Source organism: Lonchura striata, chromosome Z (assembly GCF_050655825.1).
Source record: "Lonchura striata isolate lonStrDom1 chromosome Z, ASM5065582v1, whole genome shotgun sequence".
In the NCBI taxonomy this organism is placed as follows: Eukaryota; Metazoa; Chordata; class Aves; order Passeriformes; family Estrildidae; genus Lonchura; species Lonchura striata.
The window spans coordinates 64,076,122-64,099,022 of NC_140740.1; the positions used below are offsets into that span (position 1 = coordinate 64,076,122).

At 40.8% G+C, this 22,901-nt stretch overlaps 1 protein-coding gene across 4 annotated transcripts in view; it reads left to right on the forward strand.

The window, feature by feature from the left end:
* TJP2 (tight junction protein 2) overlaps window positions 1-22,901 on the forward strand; it is a 62,025-nt gene that overhangs the window by 12,608 nt on the left and 26,516 nt on the right. Inside the window, exon 1 of one of the 4 annotated variants that reach the window (XM_021530497.3) lies at window positions 6,770-7,001. The exons of the other annotated variants lie outside the window; for them this stretch is intronic. Coding sequence (XP_021386172.3) covers window positions 6,939-7,001 — 63 coding nt within the window. The 5' untranslated portion in view covers window positions 6,770-6,938. Of the gene's footprint in view, window positions 1-6,769; window positions 7,002-22,901 lie in introns of those variants that run through there. 4 annotated transcript variants of the gene reach the window in all.

The following is a 22,901-nucleotide window of genomic DNA, read 5'->3' on the forward strand; positions in this document are numbered from 1 at the left end:
ACTTCCATTTCTGAGATGAAGCAGCTATTGCTGCTTTAGTAATTTACTTAAAAATGTGCATATCTGCTGTTTTGACTTTCTAATTTGTGACATACTTAACCAAAGCTAGTTCCCTGTTTAATTTTCTGGCAGTGAGGGAAAATTTGATATAAGAATATCAGTGAAATGTAGCTAGGCAGGAATGTCTCTGCTGAGGTTTTGAGCAGCCTCTGACATTTTCCTCAAAACAAAAACCTTCAGTGGTAGGGTATGCCAGCTTTACATCAGGGACTGTGGATAGTTGGGAGCTCAACTCTTAGCAAAAGAAATTCCAGAACCATTTATCAACAAGGACAAGATGGCTCAGAAGGTGCATCCAGCTGCTTTATCTGTGGGCTTCTAGGAGTTGTGGAACTGGCAAGTGAATGACAGGATGGCTGTGTCCATCTGCTTTCCCCCTTATTGTTCTTGCTGTTCTCTTTTGGACTATTGCCAGCTCACTTTAGTCATTTGTGAAAAACATCACCCAAAAGTGGGCATTACCCTAGCTGGGACCTTGCTGTTTCTGAATAGGGCTGCAGAACTGCTTTGTTTCTTAATAAGCTCGTCAGCAGGAGGTTTGCCAGTATAAATAGGATGGGAAGAGGCAGAGCTTTGAAGCATAGTTTTTGTGCTCTAAAGAATTAACTTGGCTGAAGAACTGCTGTCTGGAGTTTTGTTTTTTAAATTAACCCCTATATCAAGAAAAAAAGTAACACATCTTTGTGTATGTTACATCTTGTGTAATCTGCATATTCTTTTGCTTGTTTTTAATAAGCATAATGTTATCCACGAGAATGGGATTTTTGTTTTCTTTATTGTGTTGTCTTAATTAATTTGGAGCCATAACAGTTGATTACTATGGTAAAGCTTTGATGTTGTAGGGCTTGACTTCTAATGGGGAGAGGCAGATAAATAGCTAAAAGCAGAGGATTTATTCACATCCTTGCCAGTAGTCAAGAAACATAGGGAAGAGAGGAAGGAAATGAGACGTAAGCAAAATGAATGTTCAAACAGAATGTGTCTGCAGTTAAAAAGGAAAATTTGCGGTTGGGAAGAGATTTCCTTTCAAGTGTTGATATACACTTTTGTTATGGTGTCTGGAGAGGAAAACAGCACACACTTGTGTGATTTGGATTGGTTTACACTGCATTGTTATTTCATTCTTTAGAATAACGGTTTTAGTTTTTGTAGCTTCTTAAAGTAGTAGAGGTTGAAGTGCTTTTGCCAAGAAAAGTTGTTTCAATTTGCATAGTCTGTAGAGGAGGGGATGTGGGGGGGATAGTGTATTCAAGCAGAGTCACTGTTAAGACCCTGCTTGCCTCTAGCAGTATGTCAAACTATTTCATTTGCTTGCCTTACTAGGGTAATTTTCAAGGAACTGTAGTGTAATTAAAATGTTGCTCAGATGAAAATGTGGTTAGAAAAAATAGACTGTATTTCTTTTTCTCACAACTATAATTTTTATTAACTGTTACCAAACACCTCTGCATATTCTCATGCTGTTTTATCTATCCTATGAATATGCTGTACATCTGTGTTTTCTAATTGCCATATTCTTTGCAAAAGCAAAGTAGCAACAAACAAAGCAAACAATCTTCTGATGTAAAGCACAGCAAACTTGTAATGTGTGAGATCTGGTAGAACTGATGACTGTCCAACACAGTGAGGAAAATATACATTACATTTAATATATATTTATATGTTTTAAAAAAGAAAATATATGTGCATCTCATTTAATGGCCAGTGCTGTTCCTAGTTCTTCAGCATATAACAGTGCGTTTCAAATCTTTTTGTGAACTTAAAAATTGAGTTTGTGATTGGCTTAGAACAGTGCTGCCTCTTGCTCTAAATAATTATATATTTTAAATTTTTTAGCAGTTTGAGATGTCTCAGGAAATCTCAGTGTCTAGGTTTAAAAAATTTACAATATTCTGCTCTTGAAAACATCATAATAGGTGGCCTCGTAAGTGACAAAGGATTTGACAGTGTGATTATGCCATAAAAATATGTACAAAGTGTGAGATGCTGTGTGTGTTGGGCTGTGTTTCTTCCTGGGACATCTATACTTTCTAAAATAACAGCATTAGTATTGCTGCTTTGAGACTTGGAAAGTGTGTATAGCTGTTCATCCTTGCACTACATCAGAGACAGACAACAGACCAGACCCTGCAGCTGCATGCCAAAATTGTTATGTTGCATAATCACAAGCTGTACTTTGGAAGTGGAGACAAGGGGCAGGATAATAATTGCCTCGTTCTGCTTTAAGCTGGCACTTGAATCATGCAGTAACTCCGGAATGATAGGATAATTCAGGTGGAAAGGGACCTCAGGAGGTTTCTTGTGCAACCTCGTGCCCAAAACAGGGTCATCTGTGAGATCAGAACAAGTTGCCTGGGGCTTCACCCAGTTGGGTTTGAAAACCTCCAAGGACAGAGACTACAACTTGTCTGCAGTGGGTCCATGGTTTGCCTGTCCTCGTGGGGAAAATTGTTTCCCTTTATGGACATCTGAACCTGTCTTGTTTGAACTTTGGCCCGTTGTCTCTTACCCACCTTGCACTACTGCTAGCAACCTGGCCTCATCTCTTCAATCCCTTCTATCAGCACCAATGGGCTGCTGCTGAGTGTCCACCCTTCCTCCAAGCTAAAAATCCCAGCTGCCACAGCTGCCTCTTGCAGGGTCAGTGCTTCAGCCCCCATCATCTTGCCGACCCTCCTTTGGACTCACTTCTACACATGGTAGCAAGTGTTGAGATAGTATGTAAGGTGTCTTCTCCAGGTGTCCCTCCAAGACAGAGATTAGGATTACTGTGCCATATCTGTGACAACTCCAGTGTAGAGCTGCATGTTTGAACCATATGTATGGAGCTCCTGAGCAGTTCCTTAGAGTCAGAGGTCAGCTACCTACACATCCTCTAATCCTGAAGGTTGAATCTGTTAGTGCCCAGCTTACTATATAAAGAAGCGAACGTAATTGGATTTATGAATCATTTAAGTAGGACTGGGCTGACTGATTTGTGTGATTTTGCAGGCTGATGACAAATGGCTGTCTAAAGAGATTGCCTGGAAGGGAAGGGGGAAAGGCTGTTTGACAACATGGTATTTTTAGAAACTTCTACAGTGTCTCTCATGACAGGATCATGAACACTTGCTTAAAAACAAGAGCACAACTGGCATCTCTGTTCAGATAGTTCCAAAACTGGACGAGCAGCCTACATTCCCAGTGTCTCTTTCTGAAATCAGTTCCCAGCTCTTAAAGGAGGTTGCCTTTTTGCCAAGCTGTCTAGCATCAGCACCAAGTGTTGAACTTTTAACATTTAAAGAAACAGAAAAATATTTTATTGTCATAGGGGCAGGTTAAAAGGCTTGATGGTAGAAAGGAGGCAGAGAGAACCTGAATCAAAACATGGTTGCTGCAGGCAAGTTGCAGAATAGCCTTTCTCTGTTGGCTGGAATAACTGTGAGAGCAGCTGCTTGTTTTAAATTTGCATCCTCTAGAGTAGTGTTAAATGGGTGTTCTCTCTGTGGATGCTGGAAGTGACACAACTGCTTAATTCACAGTAGCATTAGTTAATTTATGGAATGCATCCTAGGTTTTGCATGACTCAGGCTATAGCAAGTGGTCTCTCTAAATTAATGCTACACAGACCATAGATTCAATCTGATTGTAGGCAAAAAAAAAAAAAAAAATCTCCCTTTATTACTTAAACTGAAAATCTCAATGGGAAATGTGTTCACTGTAAGTTACTTGCATATTTTTCATGAAGTTAATACCAATAATCTTTCAATTTAAGTTAATTTTAAAATTCCTGTACATCTAGGTAGCATTTCATTAAATCCCCTGCAGATGATGCTGTTTTGTAGAGTTATTGCACATGCAGAATAGCTGGTCCTAAATGCTGCAGAGAAAAGAGCTGCAAATGTGTAGCCCAGTTCATGTAATTTTACATGGTGCTGATACCCAGCCTTTACTCTTCATGATGCACTATCCCTTGCAGGATGGACTACAACTGGACCTGCACCTCCCATTTCAAAGGGAGAGCAATGATTGAAATGTGTATGCAGCCATGCCTCCAAATACTCAGGCTGCTCAGGGACCTGCACAGACACATCAGACTATTTGGCTGAGGGTCCTGCCCCTTTTCTGCTTGTGTTGCTGCCCCAAGTGAGTTTTGGCTAGTTTATGGGTATTCTGTATCCACACTGGGGGTTTTTGTGGTGTTTCAGAGTAGATGAAATAGGAGAGGTTATACCTAATGGTAAACAATATGCTTGAGCTGCAGGTGAGGGAGTTTGGTTTTGTTTGGTTTACAATGGGGATGCTATGCTATCATGATAATAGCTGTTAAGTGAATTGAATGCTTTGAGAACCTGTTGTCCATTTTTCCTACCACAGGAGGTAGAAACTTGAGGTGCTGGAGGAGTTAGCACAACTCTCATCACTGTTTACACTGGTATCCTTCCATTTGTTGCTTAGCTGGCAACGTCTTCCTCTCATGAGGCCTTAGTGCATATCTATCTTGGGAGGACATCCTGGTCAAAGAGCAGGCCTGAAAGTTTGTTCTTAGTGGTTGAAGTGCAGGATAAGAAACCTGACAATTGTTACTACACTGTTGCTTACATCAGTCCATGCCATCACTTTGAGCATCACTTGGGCATTTAGCACTAGAGCATGAGCACTAGAGGCCACTTAGTGCTCATATTTGCAGGCTGGTATGGGATGATTTATATGCCCATTGTGGCAGAGTAGCTGTTTAGTTTGAGAAAAAAAGAAAAAGAAAACAGGAAAGCATATGTATACTTTGCTCTTAAAAGTGAGAAATTTTATGGACAAACATGGGAAATATTTAGATAAGCCCACATGGATTATTTTGCATCTGTTATTGCAGGACACTAAATAGAGACAAAGTGATAGGCCCTTCCCAGATAGGCTGGTTTTCAGTTTCAATTACCACAAAATACTATCTGGCTTGCATAACTGTGGTCAGTTCCTGCATCTGTGTTACACTTACTTCAGGCTAGCCTAGTGTGTTAACTCTCCTTGCTGCCTTACAGCTCAGGGAAGTATAGCCTCTGTTAGTGATAACACCTTGTGGCTTTGGTGAAGTCACAGAACATGCTAAAAGGAGGCATTAGATCAAGCCACAGCTTTTGCCTGGAACCACAAGTAATCTTTCTTGGCCTTGGACAGGATAGGCAGACCTTTAGATTGCAGTGACTGGCACTGCCTGCTCTTGCCAAGCAGCCGTGTCTAGTGGGGGAATCAAGAGCAGTAGCTCTTCATCTTTTGCCAGAACCTCCGTGGAAGGAAGCAGCTTCAGGAGGCTGGTGCTCTAGTTTATGCTGCCATGAACTTTGGGTATGTGTTAAGAGATGGCAGTCAAGAGATCTGGTGACTTCTTTTCCTGTCCCACCTCATGTCTGACAAGTGCTTTTCAAAAAGTATATTGCCATCCAGCTTAAAGCAAATGTTGTTCTTGCATCTGAAATGATGTTGTTTTCTGCAGCAAAATCTTGTTGTTTTCATTGTGTCATGTCATTTCAACAAGTACTGGACACTGGATTTCTCTGCTAGTGCTGTGACATAGCATTCTATGCTGATGTTGCCAAGCAGTGCTCTTAGGCAGGTTGTCTCCAGTTTGCAGAGGTGTGCACCGATGTGGAGACTGACAGCCTTGCCATGCTGTATTTCATGGATAAATTCTTGATGCCAGAAGCTATCACAGGATCCCCATGTGTGTGAAGAACCTGGCCCACAGTGCTTCATTTTTCCAAGTGGTCCTGACTTCAGCCATATACTGGACTGCTAGTATTGCAAAAAGGTTGTATGGTATCACTCACTTGTAAAACTGAGAGGAGGAACAGCATCAAAGAAGAGAAAAGTTCATGCTTTGGCTTTTTTTTTTTTTGGCTTATTCTCTTTAGATTTGAGGGTAGGCTATCCAAAGTAATGTGCTGTTTTTTTGGGATTTTTTGGGGGGTTTTTTGGGTCGTTTTTTTTTTTTTTAAACATTGCCTTAAGAAAGTTTTTCCCTTACAGTTAGTTCTCATTCTTAGTTTCTTCCTTCCAAGGGTTGATTCAAGAATTGCCTCATCCACCCAAAATAGCATAAAGCCAGGAAGACAGCAGCACTTGGGAAAGAAGTCTTTTTTTTCTGAATATAATGTGGTTGAATTTCTGCCGGTCTTCTCTTCCTTAATGTTTTTAATGAGCATTCCTTTCTTTAAGCTCCTGGGAATAGTTAACTCAATAATGTTCTTTTTTACTATATGTAATTACAATTCCTAAAGCAAGCAATTTGGCCTCTGAATTAATAGCAGTGGTGTGGGCTTTTGAGACTGCTGTGGAAGGCTGTTAGGTGGTGGGAAGGAAGTCGACCAAGGCTGTGGATGTGAGGAGTGTTGGCTGTGGGGAGGCATTCACATCCACGTCCTCCTAAAAACATACTGACAGAAAAGGTGGGCATGACTGGTGCATGTCTGACACAAGAGGGCTGTGGATACAGTCCGCAAGCCTCATGTCAGGAATGCTGCCCGGGCTTGGGCCACTGGCCCCATCGCTCCCGTTTATCCTGGGACGGGCGTCAGCTGCCGGCCGCTGCCAAGGGCAGAAACACAAGAAATATTTTTGTAACTGGGGAATAACAATTCTTTTCTTCCCAGGGAGAATGGAAGTGTTTCTTCGCCTTCCCGGGGCGTTTACAGGCACGATTGGCTGGCGGCGGGGGCGGCAGGGCCCCGGCAGGACAAAGTCTCTCTGTGGAGGGCTGCTCAGAGCCGGCTTTGTCCTGCCGGGCTCCGCCGCAGCCCCTCGCCAGCGGCCCGGCCGGTTCCCTGGCGGAGGCGGAGAAGATTCCCGAGGCTGCCGGCACCGACCGCCAGCCCCGGTGCGCGGGCGCCGGGCCCGGCGATGTTACTATGGGAGCGACGCAGGGCTCCGCCGGGAGCGGCCCGCGGGAGCCCGCGGCGGGGGCGGAGCAGGTCGGTACCATCCCCGTGCCCTCCTCCTGCCGGCGTCCCTCAGCGGCGCCCCCGCCCCGGCCGTGGGCCCCGGGGGGCGGCGGGGCACCTGTGAGGCCGGCGCACGGGTGTGCCCCTGCCCGCGGGGCGCGCCGGGACCGCCGGGACCGCGCCGGGACCGCGCCGGGACCGCGCCGGGACCGGGACCGCGCCGGGACCCCGCCGGGACCCCGCCGGGACCGCGCCGGGACCGCGCCGGGACCGCGCCGGGACCGCGCCGGGACCCCGCCGGGACCGCGCCGGGACCGCGCCGGGACCGCGCCGGGACCGCGCCGGGACCGCGCCGGGACCGCGCCGGGACCGCGCCGGGACCGCCCGCCTGCGGCGGAGCGGGCCGGTCCCGATCGCTGCGGGCTGCGCCTGTGCCCCGCGCTTCCCACCGGCGCGGGCTGGCGGAGACAATGCTGGAGCGCAGGGCCGTGGGAATACCGTGCTTATTCCAGTTAAATGGGAGCGGGGAGGCAGCCTGTCCTCCGAAGCGCCTTGCAGGTTCCTGCGGCGCCCGAAGGCTACACGAAGTTTTGTATTTTAAATACTGGTTGGGCTCAGGGTGCAGGTCAGTGTTTTTAACTGAAAATAACCCCAGTGGAGAAACAAACTCGGAAGTCTGATGAAGAAGAGCCACTTCCCCCTCTCTCTGGTCATAGCTTTTTAAGATTGTCAGTTGCTGAACTGCAATAATCAAAGTGTCTACGGAGTAGTAGGCAGCATCTGTCAGGAGTGGAGGGGTGGTGTGGTGTGCATGCTGGCGTGCAGAAAACTGAACTTATCTGTAGTCACTCCTCCCTCCCCCACTAAAATGTGGATGGAAGCCATAAACACCTATTTACACTTCATACTTTGTTCTGTGGTTTCTAGAATAATCAGTACTCTCAAGTGTCCTTGCAATGTTGATTATTTTGAGATTATTTCCATACTCTGTGTGTTCTAGTTTTTTGGTTTAATGTTTTTTTGTTGTTGGTTTTGTTTGGTTGGAGTTTTTTTCACCACAGAGGACATTAACAGCTGGCTAACTTAATCCACTCTTCTTGTTCTGTTATCTTCAACCTCACCTGTATTTGAGTGTTTCATCTCTTCTTAATCCTTCTTGTAAGCCCTTTGACACAGATCCCAGTGTATTTGACACTGTTGCTCCAGTATGTTTGGTAAGTAGGTGTAATCATTGCTGTTGGTTTAGGTGAGAGAAATAGAAACAGCCACTATAATGTGCTGGTGCCTTGCAGTGGTCTCTTGGGGATGACGTTTACATGTGTTATCCTGAGATGGATGGCAAATCTAACACCTGCACGTTTGAGCTATAGGAGTTACAAAGCCTGCATTTACAGATGTGCACTTCATATGGCTATAGCTTAAATACTTCACTTAAACAAAGTTGTAGTCATGGAATGATTCCTGAAGTAAGCTTTGTATTGAAGTATTCAAACAAATGTAGTGTCAGACTGTTTTCTGTCTCCTTTCATTTGTCCCAAATAGCAACTTTTTTTTGGTCTGCTTTTATCAATATCGGTCAAATCCTTTTGAAGTTAATGACAATACTTCTGTTGGCTTGATAAAAAGTATGGGTTGTCAGGTCTCAACTGAGTGTATAGCCATTTTGGAGTCTGCCTTTCATATAAAGAAGTAAGAAGTAATTGGTTTGGTTAAAGCTTCTTTTTGGCTCACAGCTATGAGTCCATGCAGTATGGAAGTTGGTTGTTGGTTATTAATTCAGTGCCAGCTTCTCTGTCAGCAAAATGGGAGCTTTGGCTTATCTTTCCCTCTGCCTACTGTGTGAGACTGCAAGAGAGCTCATGTTTCTTATGTGGACTCAATTAAGTAGGGAGACATGGTCAGTGTAGCTACTGCAATGGTTATGTTCCTTATAATACAGTTGCTAATAAGGCCACAATTCTATTTCTTTTATAAAGACACCAGTTTGCTCATTATTTTGTAGAAAAAGAGAGAAGAACCTGGAGAGATACTAGAGCTATGAGTTCTAGCTGTCTCGTTGTTTTTCCTAATGAAGCTATGCAAATACTATAAAACTTACAACTGCTAGGAATTCTGACTGTAATTCATGGCTGTTAAAATTGCAAATGTACTTAGAATCACCTCATTTTTTAAAGCTATATTTGGAATATATTTCTTACCATGAAAATTAAGAACTCTCCAAGAATTTTGTGTCATCCGTGTTGATAGGAGAAACACACACTGCAAGTACCAGCCTTCAGGCAGATTTATGTTCCTGAATGCATCCTAGCTGGAGTGTACAGTGGAAAACAATATATAAATGCAGTTACTCTCATTGCTTTGTGAGACTAAAGAATCATGTAACTTATTAAATAGTAGGAGAAATGCCTTCATGAACTCTTCAGGCATCTGTATCCCAGATCTTCAAAATGCAGTAAAGAAAAAAATGCTCCTTCAAGGCCTGCAGTTCTAGCAGTTAACTAAACAGGTAGATAATCAGCAGCAGCTTTCCAGGTGGTTGTGTCTTGTGTTGTACCCTATTAAGTAATCAGGGAGCAATATATTTTTTGTCTATTCTGCCACTGGAGTCTCTAGATCTGAAAAACAATACTGCATAAGTGTTTCATAACTGAGTTTTGGATGGCTCTTGTTAAAAAAACACAGTATTGAAAAAAAAACTGGGAAAGAAATTAGCTCTGATCTACAGCATCTAAGTACAGCTACAAGAAATAATGCACCTATTCATTATTCATTGTTTATGACTTAATAATATGTCTTAATTAATATGACTTAACACTTACCCTTCCCTACCTTTTGCTTGGAAATGCATGCCTATTCTGTGATAAGAAAGCATTCTGAATGCTCACCCCTTATGGACTTTTAGTCAGTATGAGCTTTTCAGAGATAATGCAGGATGTCTAGCTAGACTGTCATTATAGGCTCCATAAACAAAGCTCTGAGAAGCAAACTGTTGGCCTTTGACTGAACTGAGCGGCTTGCTGCCCGGGACAGCACTTGGCACTGATTGCTCTTCTTTCTATGTTCCAGCACTTGAAAAAATCTAGTGGATAATGTGAGTTTCTTTTAATGGCCATGGCTGAGGATTCTTCTGTCCAGCCAGTATTTCAGAAGCTTTTTGAAGAGTTGTAGAACAGCATGAAAAATAGCTTACATTTTTTTATTTATTTGTTTTCCATAGCAATTCTTATTCCAGAAACAAAAAGTGGTCAGTGGTTTTGGTTATTCTGTTCATAGAGTTGATACATTATTAAAGCAATTGAAGTGACAGTAGCATAGCTAATTGGTAGCATGTGTGTGCATGCTCTTTAGATGATGCATAAGAACTCGTTTATTCTGTGTGGAGCTGTACTTGCATTGTTTTGTCTGTGGGCTAAGTAACGACTATAGTTTGGCTGTAAATTTTTATTTTCCAACACTTAGTTTCCTAAAAGTCTTTCAGTGGGGATGTTGTTTCTGACTCGGTACTTCGGTGGGAACTCCCTTTCACTTGCTGGCAGTTGATAAATACTTGTATGTGCTTTACATCTGTATGGTGTGTTACATTAGGGAAAAAAATCCCAGCGTCAGACTTCTGAAGACATACTGTTGATTGCAGATGGATGCCTGCTGACATTTCCAATAGCTGCTCTGCACTCAGTTCCCCTTTGGCAATAATTCTTTCCTGGCTGTTTGTGTGCAGTGCCTAGTGCTGAAAGCCTGGAAGTTTTAAGGATAGGTTAAGATGGTGGAAGAAAGTGAGGAGTCTTGTACCTCAGAGACACTTGTTAAGCTATTGGTGGAATGTGAGACCCCCTGTACCACTGTTGATATATCCCTCTTTTCTGTCCCTTTAGTGTATGTGAAATACTTACAATCTAGTTCTAACATAGGTGGATGTCTTCAGTATGTTTATAATTTTCTGAATGGATTTTTTTTTGACAGGTTATGATGTCTATTTAATATTGCTATGGTAGTGAACTATAGAATTTAATAAGTTGAATTTTATTTATTAACTTCTCTCCCCTGTTTTTATAATTTGACCTATTTTTCAGCTCCTTTTCCAAGTTTTCTTTTCCTGCTTTGTGTTGTAGAAGTCAGTAGATAAGTTCCTAATATCTTCTGCAACTTAGTTCCTAATATCTTCTGAAACTCTTAGATCACACTAAGTTGATTAGATTTTTTAAAAGCATCTTCATCTGTAGGCAGGTACATAACTTCAGGGTTTTTTCAGGTGGGAACTTTATTATAGTTTGCTTCTACTTTGTGTGTCAGAAGGTTCTTGAATTGTATAATGCTCTTTCATGTGGCTCAGACCACAAGAAGAAAACTTTCTGTTCCAAATCTCAGTTGAGAATGAACTTCTAGTAGCTACCAAAATGAGATTTGCTCTGGGTGGTAATCTAATGGAAGAATTTCTAAACCTTAATGATTATGACCTGTTTATTTTCCCTTCAGCCACATATGCAAAAGGATTCTCTTGTTTTTCCTTCTTAGTTCTTTCCAAAGCCTCATGTTGTTTATGAAAGTTGCAAAAGGAGGAATAATTTTTCTTCTGTCACTTGCTGAGCTTGTTCTGGTTAGTTTATTCTTTGTGTACGCAGTTTGCAGTTCAGTGGAAGTGACCCTGTTTCATAGGGATGTGTCAGTTTTGTTTCATTTAATGGTTGGAGTGAAGCCTGAAGTTACTTACATTGATGTTACATGCATATGAAGTGTTTTGGTAGAAATATTGCATCAAGGGCTCAAGTTTTAAATTGTTCTGCTAGCATCCTTTCAAGTGAAGAAAGAAGGACTGCACGTAAACTTGGATTAGTGCTATAGGAATGAACCAGGCACGTGAAAGTTACTATCTTGATAAAGAAAGAAAAGGGGCAGCTGACTTCACCCCTCTGCCCCTTGTGTTGATTTACTACTTGTTTGTTGACTGCTGTAATTAACACTATTGGTAGGAATAATTTCTACAAATGCTGGAAGTGTATGTGTTAAATTCTTCATAATTATGTTAGTAAAATCATGCATAACTGCATGGTATACGTAGAGTTCACATCCAGCCGTGGAAGAATATTGAGGGGAAGGAATGGAAAACACTTGAATTTTACCACTCTCCTCTACCCGTTTGTTGTTTTCTTGCCTGAGAGTGTCTTATCAGTGTTACCATGTACGGGTGAATTTTAGTGTAATACTGTTTTATGTTGGATAATAGGTTGCTGGCCACAATGTCCCAGAAGAATTCAGAGTGTGGCTATATGATTGATTTTGTTGTTTGAAAAAATAATTATAGTCCTTTGGACTGAGGAGGAACTGTGAGTAAAGGGATTCTAAATGTTTTACTGAAGCAGGTGCAGCTGGCTTAATCCTTTATCTCATGGTATACAGGGTCTTGGGAGGGGCTGGGTGATTATTTGTTTACTCTTTTTCCAGATACACTGTGAGAAGTACCAATGTAAGATATAACTTTTTTAGGACTTGTAGACCTAAACCCTTCAAATGCAATCCCCAGATCTGAATCAGTGCATCCCACTTGAATCAGTGCATCCCACTCACTGTGTGGATGACAGAAAAATTGCTAAACTCCCTTTTGCAACAGATTTTGTTTTTATTTTAGTTACGTGCAAGACATGTTAAAGTTTAGGAGTGAACTTCAGCAGTGCTCTCTGGCATGGCTGAGTGGACTGTTGAGACATCTTGAGAGGGAGAGGTAAGTTGCTTAAGACCTTGAAGGCTAGAGTGTGGTGGTAGAAGGAAAGGAATGTGGAGAGGTATGAATAGTGTGACTGGAAAACAGTGAAAAGTTGGCTGATAAATTGAGCTGTTTGTTGTGGCATGTATATGAATGATGCTGAATATATGACTTCAAGCTCAAAACTTGAAAAATCTAGATTTTATAGGGTTTTATAGAGTTCTGGTGTCTTTTGGTCGATGTGGCCTTAAGTTTGATGTTTGTGTTCTGCATTGGGTTGGTAGTTGTATGAAATGCATTGCATAGTGTGAATTTTATGGGGTTTTAAGCATAGATGTGATCAAATGTACCATTAAATTTTATGCATTACACAGAGCTATATTCAGGTTTACTTCAGAGAAGAAAATAAAGCTGATGTGAACAGTGTGTAGTAAGGTTACATACTTAGATACATACACACAGGAATGCTTGACTAAAAGTAAAATGCTTTCAAGAATATGGCGTATCATTGTTCTATTAATAGAGTGAGAACAAAGGCTACTAGAAACCTTAACAGGTTTGTGATGAAGCTTGGAAATGAACAATTGTTCCATTGTTAGAATTGTCTTGCATTATGACTTGATGATTAAATATAAATGCTGGTCTGCTTGGATTGTATCCCAGTAATGAATTGGCCTTTTAAAAAACAGTTGCAGGGAGAAGTAGACAGGTACCCAGTTTGCTATTCTCAGATTCCATAGTTGCAGGTGTTGACTGACCAATGGAATAACAATCTTTTGATGCTAGAGTTGGTCACTTCTACTGCTTGGTTTGCTACTTGAATATGAATGCAGGAAGATGAAGCATTCAAAAACAGTAGTAGTACAAAGTGTATTGCTGAAGTAGAATAAAATGATAATTAGAACTCCGAACCATGTAATACATGCAGTGCTTCAATTCAATTCAGTGGTTTGGTAGTTTTTTGTTGTGCTTTTTTTTCTTTTTTTTGCAGGGGGGGTAGTTTTGGGTTTGTTGTTTGTGTTTTTGTTTTGTGGGTTTTTCTTTGTGATTTTGTTTGTTTGTTGGGCTTTTGGGTTTTTTTCCTATTTTTTTCTTTTTAATTTTAAGATGCCACAAGAGTTAAAGCTATGTTTTAGTTGCAGAGAATAAATAATTAATGCAATGAGGCACTTTGGGAATGGTGGCTGTACTTACTTTATTTCACAGTTAACTTAATTTTTTTCTTAATGAAATTTATTATGTACACCTACTGAGTCTGATTTACCTCACCACCAAAGCCTGATACTGGAAGCACACCAGAACCAAACTTTTGAATTTTTATTTTATTATGCCAAGACAAGTTCAAGTCCCCTTGATCTCAGTTTATGCACAATTTGCTTTAGCACTTTAATTCTCAGACTTCATTTTGTGTGTTCCCAAGGAGCAGAAGGTCCAGAAACATGGTGACTGTAAAAAAATGTATTATGATTAAAGTTAAAGTGAATGGGGCTAAGTCAGAAGTAGCTTTTAAAGCCAGTGTTGATCAGGTGAATTGAAAGTTCAATGTAACTTCAGTAGTTACCTTCCTGAAGCATATACAAAAAAAATCTTCCTAGCACCATAATCTGTGTGAGAGGATGAAAGTCTAGGAAAAACATTCAGAAAATGGAACTGCAAATAAACACTTTACTTCCCAGTGTGTATGCACATATCCAACATTCAAGTATAAATGGTCTTTCAGTCTTTTACCTTAATTTTTTGATCTTCAGATAAATCACTTGGCTTCCAGATTTTTATCTCCTCAAGCCTTGTTGAGTTTTTAAAAAATGGGTGGTGGAGAAATCTACTTCACTGCAAGACTGGGCACATGCTGTGCCTCAGGAGGTGACATTTGTTTTCTTTAGAGCACCTTCGGCACCTGTGGGAGAGTAAATTGTCATTTTCAAGGCTCCTCCCTAGGACTTCTGCCATAGGTCCCAGAACACTAGGGAAAACCAGCTTCTGGCTATCCTCTGTGAAGCAATATGTGAAAAGCAAGACATCTTTGATGAAAAAAAAAGTTAGTTGTTAGAGTATTATTTCTCAAGAGGCAGAAACTGTTTTCTAAAAATTAAAATAATTTAATTGGGTGGGGTGGGGATGACAGGGAAATAGGATCTGTTTTGTTTTTTCCCCAAATGGCAGTTCTCAATTTCAATTGAAGCTATTCCCTCACAAATTTTGAAGAACTGATTGCTTCCTGTTGGGGGAGCACTGGAACAATTTTACAAGGGCAATGTGAAAACTGTTGAGCAAAAGATAGAGAACTTGCTCCTGCAATAGGTCTAAGCTGAATTTTTGAGATTTAGGTAATTAGTAAATAAGGCCTGAGTATCTTGCAGCTGTGCTTTGAATACAACCAGTTTCTTTTTTCCCGCCTCTACATCTTGAACAAGCTATTGTTTAATTTGTAACGGGACACTTTACTGTTTTTTGATGATGCATATTTGTGCATCTAAGTCCAGTAGAATTCAGCTGTAACAAGTGCAAACTACTCCACTAATCCCAGAAAAGTTTTGTGTGTGTACTCTTAATTGACACAGCATATGGGGGCTGTAAATTGATACTGAGTTTTAATGTTTGGAACTTGTTAGACTCTGCTTCATAAATACTGCTTTTTCCCCCATCCCTGCCTCTGATCATGGTAAATGATGACCTGCTCTGGGTCTCACCAAACCAATTCAGGTGACTGTTTTTGTAGCAATCCCTTTCCACAATAATTAGAGAGGGAATGTGAAAATGTGACTTACTTGCTAAAAATGAGAAATTGTGACTTTCTTGCTGAAAGAGATTAACTTGTTCAATAAGCATCACTGTTTTAAAAAGACACCACACAATCCCTAGTAATTTTTCCATACTCGATTGCAATGATTAATGTTGTTCTTACTGTCAGAGATCACAAGTACTGTGAAATACAAGGGAATAAATTCTAGAAAATCCCACTGTGTGTGTTGTTTACTTTTCTAGTGTAATGAGAAATTACTATTTTATAAAAATCAGCAAAATCAGGACCTTGAAGGACCTCGTGGTACTTTCTGAAAGTGTAAACTGTTTAAGTTCAGGTAAAAAGCAGTTAGGAGGAAAAATTTTTAACTCTAAATGTAACTATATTATATAAAATGTAACTATAGCTCTCCTTTTTATTGTTAAGTGCTCAAATGTAGGATTGCTAATTTTCAGGTACCTATTTTCGTGGTATCTTGGTGTTTCTGTCTGCATTAGTGCGTGGTTTGAGTACCAGATGTTTCTTTTTTTTTTTCCAGAACATGAAACTGCATGGGAAATATATTTGTTTCCTTTTTATAAACAGTACAAATAATTATTGAAATAAGTGTGGTAAGAAAAGGCATTTAATAAAGCCGGAATCAATAAAAAGCCAAAACGAACAAACAATCCTAACCCCAGTCTGTTTGAGAAAGGGTATGAGCTTGAGATAAAAGACAGAAAAGCAAAAGCACCTAAGAAATTTGCTTTAACATCCTTTTTCTGTCATATTTACGGTGAAAGGATGGGATTGAAATAGGATTTTTGCCTTTTTTTACTCCTCCAGGTTAGGGTGCAGTGGCCGCAGTGCTGCGGGTTCCCGGCGCCGGGCAGCGCTGCTGCGGGATCCGGCACGGCTGGCTGCTTGTGGCGCTGCCTGCCCGGGCTCTGAAGTGCCCTGCAAATTCGGCAGAAGTGGCAGCGCTGCTCCTGGTGCTTGTAACCCTTTGTAACGTGCAGCCTAAGCCGGTGGGGGAAGGAAAGCAGGCTTGCTTTCTGCTCGTCTCTGCCACAGGGTGTATATTTAGTGTGCATATATGTGTAAATAGAAATTGTATTTTGCCCTGCACAGGGCATTCGCAAGAATCACACCATGTGCCTGATTGCATTTTCAAACACTGCTTGAGTTCTGTCAGACTGGTGCTGTGACCACTTCCCTGGAGAGATGTTTCAGTTCCAAACTACCCTCTGGGTGAAAAACCTTTATTTTAACAGCCAACATAAACCTCCCCTGACACAGCTTCAGGCCATTCCCTCAGGTGCTGCCACTGTCACCACAGAAAAGAGATCAGTGCCTGCCCCTCACAAGGAAGTTGTAACTGTGCTGAGATCTGTCCTCAGTCTCCTCTTCTTCAGGGCAAAGAGGCCAGTTGACGTCAGCTGCTCCTCATACAGCTTCCCTCAAGGCCTTTCATCATCTTGGAAGCATACTTCTAATAAATTTATATCTTCTGAGGTATTGTGGTGCCCAAAACTGCACACTGGACTTAAGGTGAGGCCACACCAGCACAGATCAGAGTGAGACAAGAGTGCTGATCCGCTTGCTGGAGGGGAGGAAGGTTCTGTACAGGGTTCTGGACGGGCTTGATCCATGGTCGAAGACCAACAGCATGAGGGTCAGCAAGACTAAAGGATGGGTCCTACACTTTCATCAAAGCCCCAGGCAGTGCTACAGGCTGTGGACAGGGTGGCTGGAAAGCTGCCCAGCAGAAAAGGACATGAGGGTGCTGGGTGACAGCAGCTGAATATGAGCCAGCATGTGCCCAGGTGGCCAAAAAGGCCACTGGCATGCTGACCTGTATCAGCAGCTGTGTAGCCAGTAGGATGGAGGGAAGTGATTGTCCATGTATACTCAGCACTTCTGAGGCCACACCTCAAATCCTGTGCTCAGTTCTAGGCCCCTCACTCCAAGAAGGATGTTGAATTGCTGGAGCATGTCTGGAGAAGGGAAACAGGACTGGTAAAAGGTCTGGAGCACAAGCCCTGTGAGGAGCAGCTGAGGGGGCTGGGGGTATTTAGCCTGGAGAAAACAATGATCAGGAATGACCTCATTGCTCTCCACAACTGCCTAAAAGGTGGGTGGGGTCTCTTCTCCCATACAGCTAGTGACAAAAAGAGACAAAGGCTCAAGTTGTGCCAGGAGGATGTTTCAATTTAATATTAGGAGAGGTTTCTTCATAGAAAGGGTTATCAAACACTGGAACAAGTTGCTGAGGGTTGTGGTTGAGTCACCATCCCTGGGGCTATTTAAAGCCATGTAGGTGTACTCTTAGGGATATGGTTTAGTGGTGATTCTGGCAGTGTTACGTTAACAGCTGGCTCAATGATCTTGGAGGACATTTCCAATCTAAATGATTATATGATTTAATCTGTCCCATTTATAAAATCTTGTTTTCCTGGTAAATCCTTAAAAGTGAAGCCTCACCTGTTGTCCAAGTTGAATTTAGCTGCAGAGTTCTAATATTTGTTCTGCCATTTCCCTTGGCCTGCCCATTCAGCTGGTGGAAATGGCAAGAGAGTAATTCAGTGAGAAAAAATGAGGATGTTTTTGTGGCTTTAGAAAGCTGTCTTGGCTTCTTTTTAAGAACTGAACAGCAGAATTCAAGAGTCAAGGCGCTGCATGTAAATGAGCAGGAGGAGTGTGGAAACTGTGATGGTCAGAAATAATTTGTTTAGTTCATACTCTGCAAAGCTGTAGGCCAGCCTATGGGGTTGTGTGTTTGGGAAGGAAAAACTGCTTAGCCAAAGAGGAAAAGGGTGTTGGTCTTGTGAGACCCTTCCAAAGCTGCTCATTTTTAGAGGCAAGGAAACTTTCACAAGTCTGAGAAGGAGAAAGCACCTAGAAAGCAAGAGAACAGACAAAATAAAGATACAACACACCTTAGACTTTCATAAGCATTTTCTAAGGTGAATTGTGACTTGACCTCAAAATATTTAAAGAAAATCCTGATTCTCCCTTTTCTTCCTTTAAAAATGCTTGTCCCATTTTCTGAAATTTTTCAGTATAATTGACAAACATTTGGTAAAAATATGTAGGAAATACAGTTTTCCTAGAGAGTATCTTAATGTCTTGAACTGAAAAAAATTTCCACAAAAACAAGTTGTGTTTTTTTTCTTCTCCAGAGAGTCTAGTGTATGCATTACTCAGGTATTTGGATGTGCAGTCTCCCCATTTTTATATAGGTGCTTCTTTAATACAGAGTTGAAACAAAACAAAACTATCCAGCTCTAGGCTAAAATGCACCAAAAGGATGCTTTTTGCCACATTTACTGTCTTCTTTTCAGTTTTCTTTCAGTTCCCTTCTGTTTTGGAATATCAGAAAAATTAAGTATTTACAAAATTGAAATCACATGTCTCTATTTTGATGTGGGGTTGTTGTGGTTTTGGTTTGTTGTTTTTTTTTTTTTTAACTCTTTTTGGGCAAATTCCTGCACAAATTCTCTTAACTGGGGATATTGTTTCATCACAGTGAGCCATTTGAAGAGTGCTACTGCAGAGGCTGCTGCACTGGGTGGATGTCCTTCATTTAATTTAAGCTTTGTTTTTCATTTAAATGCTGTGAGCTGGATGAAGAGATATATTTTGCATTAAAAAGCACACAACTTGTCAAAGATCCAGATCAGCATAGATCTTCTCTGTGTGTGAAACCTTTTTCCATCCCCTTGGGCTGATTTGTTAAACAATTTTTTGTTCACTGGGAGATCTGGGGCATTATGCTGTGAATGTTAATATCAGGGATACAATGCAAATGAGACCTAGATGCTTATGTCAATTAATATTCTCAATAGTTTGATGAATGATGCTGTTGCCCTTCATTTCCCCAGTTCTGGTAGGGGTGGATTCTGGTTCAATTTGCAATCTGGAAGGCGTTTGTTGTGTCGTAGTGCAACAAGAGGCAGAAATGAATGCAGATTCTGCCACCCTAAATTCCTCCTCACCTGTTAGGCTCAAAATCCCACAATGGGATAAGGTTGATCCCTGTTTTCCGATTACAGGGGCTATTTTCCTGCAAAACTTGTATTTGACAGAGATGGAGGAGATCTCTCTGTTGGCTTCCTTGCACAGCACTAAGGCTACTTGACTTGAAGTCAAGAAACCTAAATTATGCTCTTGGCTCTGCGGCTGAGAGCTTTGGTACCGGTTGATTTGTAAGAAGTAGTAGTTTTGCTAACTGGAAGCAAAAATCATAGTGAAATAGTGATCAGCACAGTGTCATGCAATGACTGTGGGTATTGTTGTCATGATGGATTCATACTATTCCTGAAAGAAGGGAAACAAAAGACCCTTTCATTATTGTTTTGTTAACTGTAGTTAATGGTTCTCATTCGGTAATTTTAAAAGTTTTCAGGAAACTTAAGAAATAAAGATTGGTAGGTGAATGCCTGGAATAGGCTTGTTGTGCTTTGTGCAGTATTTGCCAGTACTGTTTCAGATAGAATTTGCAATTTATAGCGACCAAATGGTATAACTTCTGGGTGAAATATGATTAAGAAAAACTTTAAACAATACCTTGTCTTTTACATGAAGAATGGTTTGTGTTTCTATATAGTGACATTCAACTTAACATGGTTTTCTCTTATTTATCTATGAAAAACAAATTTTTAGAAATGTTACGTTCAATTTATTTTTTCTTTAGATCTTTTTAGGCAGCCCTTCAGATTGCTGTTTCTACATGCACTATGTAAAAAAAAAAAACAGTTGCTGACACAAGGTCTGGTAATACACAAAATCACAGAGTGATATGGGTTGGAAGGGACTGAAGAAATAAATTAATTCCAAACCCCCTTGCCATGAACAGGGACAACATTCACGTGACCAGGTTGCTGGTGAATGTGTTTGTTACCTTGCCAATAGAGCAAAAGTATTTTGCTAATATTTGCTCTTGTTATGTAATTTGGGTGAAAGCAAACCTTATATAATGTAACTGATAATTCTCCATTAGAGGGAAGAAGAAGAAAGGATTGTCTGTCTCATTTCTATGTGAATTTTTTCTTCTCCTTCAAAAATTTCCATTCCATTGTGGAAGTATACTTATGTGTTGAGTTTGTGACTTTTTTTCCTCAACTTCCTGCATCCTGGTAATATAACCCATTGTGATGTTAGCAACAATTTTTGATTTTACTGGAATGTAAAAGTAGAATTGATGATCTTTTAACATGGAGCTGTACCTTAAATTTCTTCTTTGCCCCTAGGAGGAAAGAGAAGGAGTTTCTGCCATTGTTGAAGAGCAGTTATCTTTTACTTCTAGTGGATATCTTTTGCATACCATTTTTTATGACTTCTCTTTATTTAATTTGAGCCATTCATCATTCTAGGAACATGTTTCTTGAGGAGGATCTGTTGCTGTTCTGAGAGTTGCTGTATTGGTGCAGGAACCTATATGAAAAATAGGATATGCTTCTCTGAATCAGAGCATTTAGTGGAAAAAAATAAGGTACTTTCTTTTGTGTGAGATGTTGGCTGTATTGTGAATGATCCATGGGTAAAAGTAGTTTTTTCCTGGATCCTAATCAAAGGTCTGCTGTATCATACACGGATAATTCATGAGAACAGATCAATTGGAGCCTTCTTCCAAGTGGCTTCCTCACTGCACCAGAAAGGCCTGGTAAAGGTGCTCTTCCTCTTCAGTCACATTTCTCTATGTTAAGAATACTTGGCAAGCTCTGGCTGTGTGACTTGTGTTGCATCATCATAATTTTGTAGACATCTTTAATAACCTGGGCTGTGGCATTCAGCTGAAAAAGAGGAGATTGTCATAGCACACTGATATATAGATTGCTTCTTATTTCACTGAGCCTCCACTATACAGATGGCATTTCTTTAGTGTTGTCCAGAAACTGAAGTGGATCAGGATCTTTGAAAGCCTGTAAATCTAAGGCCATCCTTTTTTGTCTGTCATAATTGCCTTTATGAGGGCAGGTGAGATGCAGGGGCAGTTTTTCTGATAGTGTACCTGGTCTTTGAGACCAGGAGTACTTATATCTTGATGCAGCTTTGGACTCCCTCAACGTGGCTGTTCCTATCAGTGGCTGGAAAAGTCCTTGCCCCTGTGTCTCTCACAAGTGGATAGCTTTCATTTAAACTTGAAATTCTTGTTTAGTTTTGCTTTAGGGAAAACCTAGACTCGGCTTTCAGGGTTTCTATGCTTACATCCATAGTAGCATATGAATGAGGATAGGAAAAGTTGGAGGGCAAGGACCTATTTTTTTTTGTGTTGCTTCCATAATGGAGCCAATAAGACTGTTTAGGGTATCCTTTCTGCTTGCTTGGACAGATTGTGTCTTGCTTGTATAGATTATGTGTGAAAAAAACGCCCTTTTTCTTCCTTGTTTGTAGAGGAAGAGATCAAAACATAGTGCTAGGTGTAAAACTTTGACCAGAGTCAGTGGAGAGATGCAGCCTGCTGCTGTAAGATTTTGTTGTGATGTTCTGAGGTTGCATGGGTCTTTGAGAGCTCTCATTTTCTGTTCACTTTCCCCAGTTTATAAACCAGATCAGCATGCTTAGTTTTCTTTCCCCACATGATTCACAAATATTTTATTGTCAGGATAGACTTCAAGAAAGAACCAGAATATGTATCTGTCATTGGAATTGAGCTTGCTTTTAGTAAGAGTTTGAGTTTTAAATGTCTGTGGATAATAGGTGTGATATGTAAAAGGGTTGTAATTGCCTTTATAATCTTGTGCTAGGAATGAAGTTAGATTATAGTTTCTCTTTATAGTTATTTTTTTGTGAAGAGGCATGCTGGTCGAATGAAAGGACAGTGTCTGGGACAATGCTTGTTCAGAATTTTTTTCTATCTCAGTTTAAAAGGATTGAATTTAAGTATTCCTATTCTGGAGATACTGTTTTCCTTCAAAATGGAGCATCCAAATGCAAAAACTTGCATTTTTCTGTTAACTCTGGTCTCTTAGTTTGTTGCAATGTTCCTAGATTTCCTGTTTATTTTTTTAAATTTCTTTTCAGAAAAATTTCATTTTAATTTTTGGTGGAGGCTGTCCATTCATTTTTTCTCATTATGTTCCTTTAGAGGAAAAGGATAGTCCAAAGCCAACAGACTCCTTGCTGTTAGAACTGCTACAGCTCATGTTTCACAGTTTTTATTCTCTGTCATCATGGTATTTTCTTCTCAATTGGAAGTGCTTCTGAAGCTTTTTCGGGGCAAGTGGGAGAAAAACAGAAAAGCTAAGAAAACAAGGGTAGAGAAGTCTCAAAGACATTCTTACATTTGTTTCTTTTTCCTGCCCTTTTTGTAAAAATAAATAAATACCAGTTTTGGAAACTGTGAATGTGAGTCTGTTGAGAGGAATGTGCTTTTTAGAAATGCTGATGGAGATTCTAAACTATTTTGATGGAACTCTAATAAAAGTCATACTCATGTCCAAATGGGTAGCCTGAGTTGGGGGCTGGTGTCATTGTGCTTCTCGTGGATCCCCTTGGTGTTCACTCC